Source organism: Amblyomma maculatum, chromosome 2 (assembly GCF_055883805.1).
Source record: "Amblyomma maculatum isolate TAMU_Amacu chromosome 2, ASM5588380v1, whole genome shotgun sequence".
NCBI classification, from domain to species: domain Eukaryota; kingdom Metazoa; phylum Arthropoda; class Arachnida; order Ixodida; family Ixodidae; genus Amblyomma; species Amblyomma maculatum.
Genome location: NC_139345.1, coordinates 191,966,228 through 191,968,305, shown reverse-complemented (window position 1 = coordinate 191,968,305; position 2,078 = coordinate 191,966,228). Strand labels below are relative to the sequence as shown.

General features: G+C 49.0%; 1 protein-coding gene across 1 annotated transcript; it reads right to left on the bottom strand.

The window, feature by feature from the left end:
• Nucleotides 1-527: 527 nt before the first annotated feature.
• LOC146200785 (uncharacterized) lies at nt 528-1,739 on the bottom strand. The gene is made up of 2 exons (XM_084595596.1): nt 1,491-1,739; nt 528-870 (listed from the first exon to the last, which is right to left on the bottom strand). Exons 1-2 carry the CDS (start codon nt 1,591-1,593, stop codon nt 620-622), a joined length of 354 nt encoding a protein of 117 aa, XP_084451722.1. The 5' UTR covers nt 1,594-1,739; the 3' UTR covers nt 528-619.
• Between the last annotated feature and the right edge of the window lie 339 nt (nt 1,740-2,078).

The following is a 2,078-nucleotide window of genomic DNA, read 5'->3' as shown; positions in this document are numbered from 1 at the left end:
CACTAAGGCCATAACACAAACACCATCCACTGACACTTCCAAGCGGTTCTTCAGCATAACGACCGGTAGAGGAATTGGCAATATCGATGACCTGGCGACCGCACCTCCATCGGCCGCACACGCTACTTTCCCGGTGGCAGAGAAGAACGGCGGGGAGAAGGCGATTGTCGGGAGCGGCGGGCAGGAGGAGTCAGGCTGCGATCAGAAACTGGCGAGTCGTTGCATGGTGGTACGTAGCGGTAGGAGCCCGAAGGAGGGGGATAGGTCGGGTCATGGACTTCTGGGCTCACAGTAGAACGGCGATTTGTCCATTGGCACTGGTAGCGTGGTGGCGGGTACCGGCGGCGGCAGAATCTGGATATGTGGCCAAGCATACCACAGCGGTAACAGACGGGTGGTTCACGAGCACGGTCCAAATAATAGCCCTCGGTAACAGGATCGCAGCGATCAGCAAAGTCCAGCCGCTGGGGTTGTTGCGGAGGAGGTGGCACCCTGTAGTGGGAACGAGCTAGGGGAGCAGGGCCATATGAGTCGTTTTGGTGGTCACGGACGGGAGGAGGAGCGGTAGAACACCAAGAAGAGCGCTGGCACACCGGGTAGAGGCAACTCATGAGCAGCCTCAGGTGCCAGCAGGGCCCTGCAGGGCAGCACTGGAGGTGTGGGCCGGGTGAGGCAGTGAGGGCGCCGTACTGGACGTCGCCGAAGCACAGGGGTTCAGTGTGGTTGCCAGGCTGGCGGCAGAACTTGTATTTAGTGTTTCGGCAAAGCGCCGCTTTCTACCGCCACCACGGTCCACTGACCCTGGCAACCACTTCTTAATGAAGCCGTGCGCTTCAGCAACATCCACGCCTGTCTTTTGGCAGATGACATCTGCACAAGATAAATGGACATTTTAGGCCAACAGGAACACTTTGTTGGCTCACAGAAATCAAGCTTATTTCACTGAAAGAAGAACAGAAGAATAAAAGGTAGCGCAAAAGGACGAGGAACCAGCCCAGCAACAAGTTTTATTGAAAAAAACAGAAGAGGACACACAAGTAAATGTTACACGGAATGGGCCTCATAATTCAAGGACTATAGGCAACCAAATGCAACTTTAGAAAAAGCTCTCGCAAGAAAGCTCTTCTAACCAACTGTATATAGCTACTATGACACTATGGTCCACCTTTCAAGGACTAGAGGGGGAACACAAATAGCTGGCCAGTGCAACATGACTGCAATGCTGCGAGAAAAGATGGACTTGACTGGTTTGAGGGCTTTTTCAAAATACATCTGCTGTTCATTCTTTAGATGCCCACTGAGGAAAACTGCAACCAGCCCCACAAACAATTGCAGTAACAAAATATTCATCTGTTATAAAAAAGAAGTCGTAAGCTGGGTAAAGTGGTAACAGATTTTACAGATGGAAACAAACTGCAGCAAAGCCTGTTACATGTGCTTTCGCTCATGTTTTAAAATTAAAAGCTACTGTAATTAATAAAAAAATATACCTGTGACCACGCTGCACAATCTAAGGCCGATAAAGGAAAGTTTTCCTTTTCGGCCGTGCAGACTGTACAGGCGTTGTACGGACACCCCCATGATGGCCGTCATGGCGTTGGCCGCCACCTCCTTTAGCCCTTTTCCCCCCAGGCGGAGCAGCTGCTGTCGCTGAAAAGAAAGAAAATCATAGTTGCGCAAATGCTATTAGACATAAAATAACAAGTACTGTTAGTTTATTTCTGAATAGAATAACTGAGATAACTGTGTGACCAATTGTCATCAGCTCATACAATTGTGCCTGCTATTTAATGCATCATTCTTGTATGATGCAACAGCTCTCTACCACTGCAAACAAAGACATTTTTTTTTCTAATTTGCTAGGAGCAGACAAATTTAGGTGCTGAGCAAAAGTGGTCGTTCTTATCATGTTATAACTTGAGGCTTTTAGCAGATATGTGTGCTGGATGTATTTGGGCTGCAGTCCCTAAGGAATTCGGGCTAAGAGCATGCTGTAGAAGAGGGGTTTGCAAATTTTAACCATCTGGAATCCTTAACGTGCACTGACATCGCACAGCACACGTGCACCTTGCTTTTCA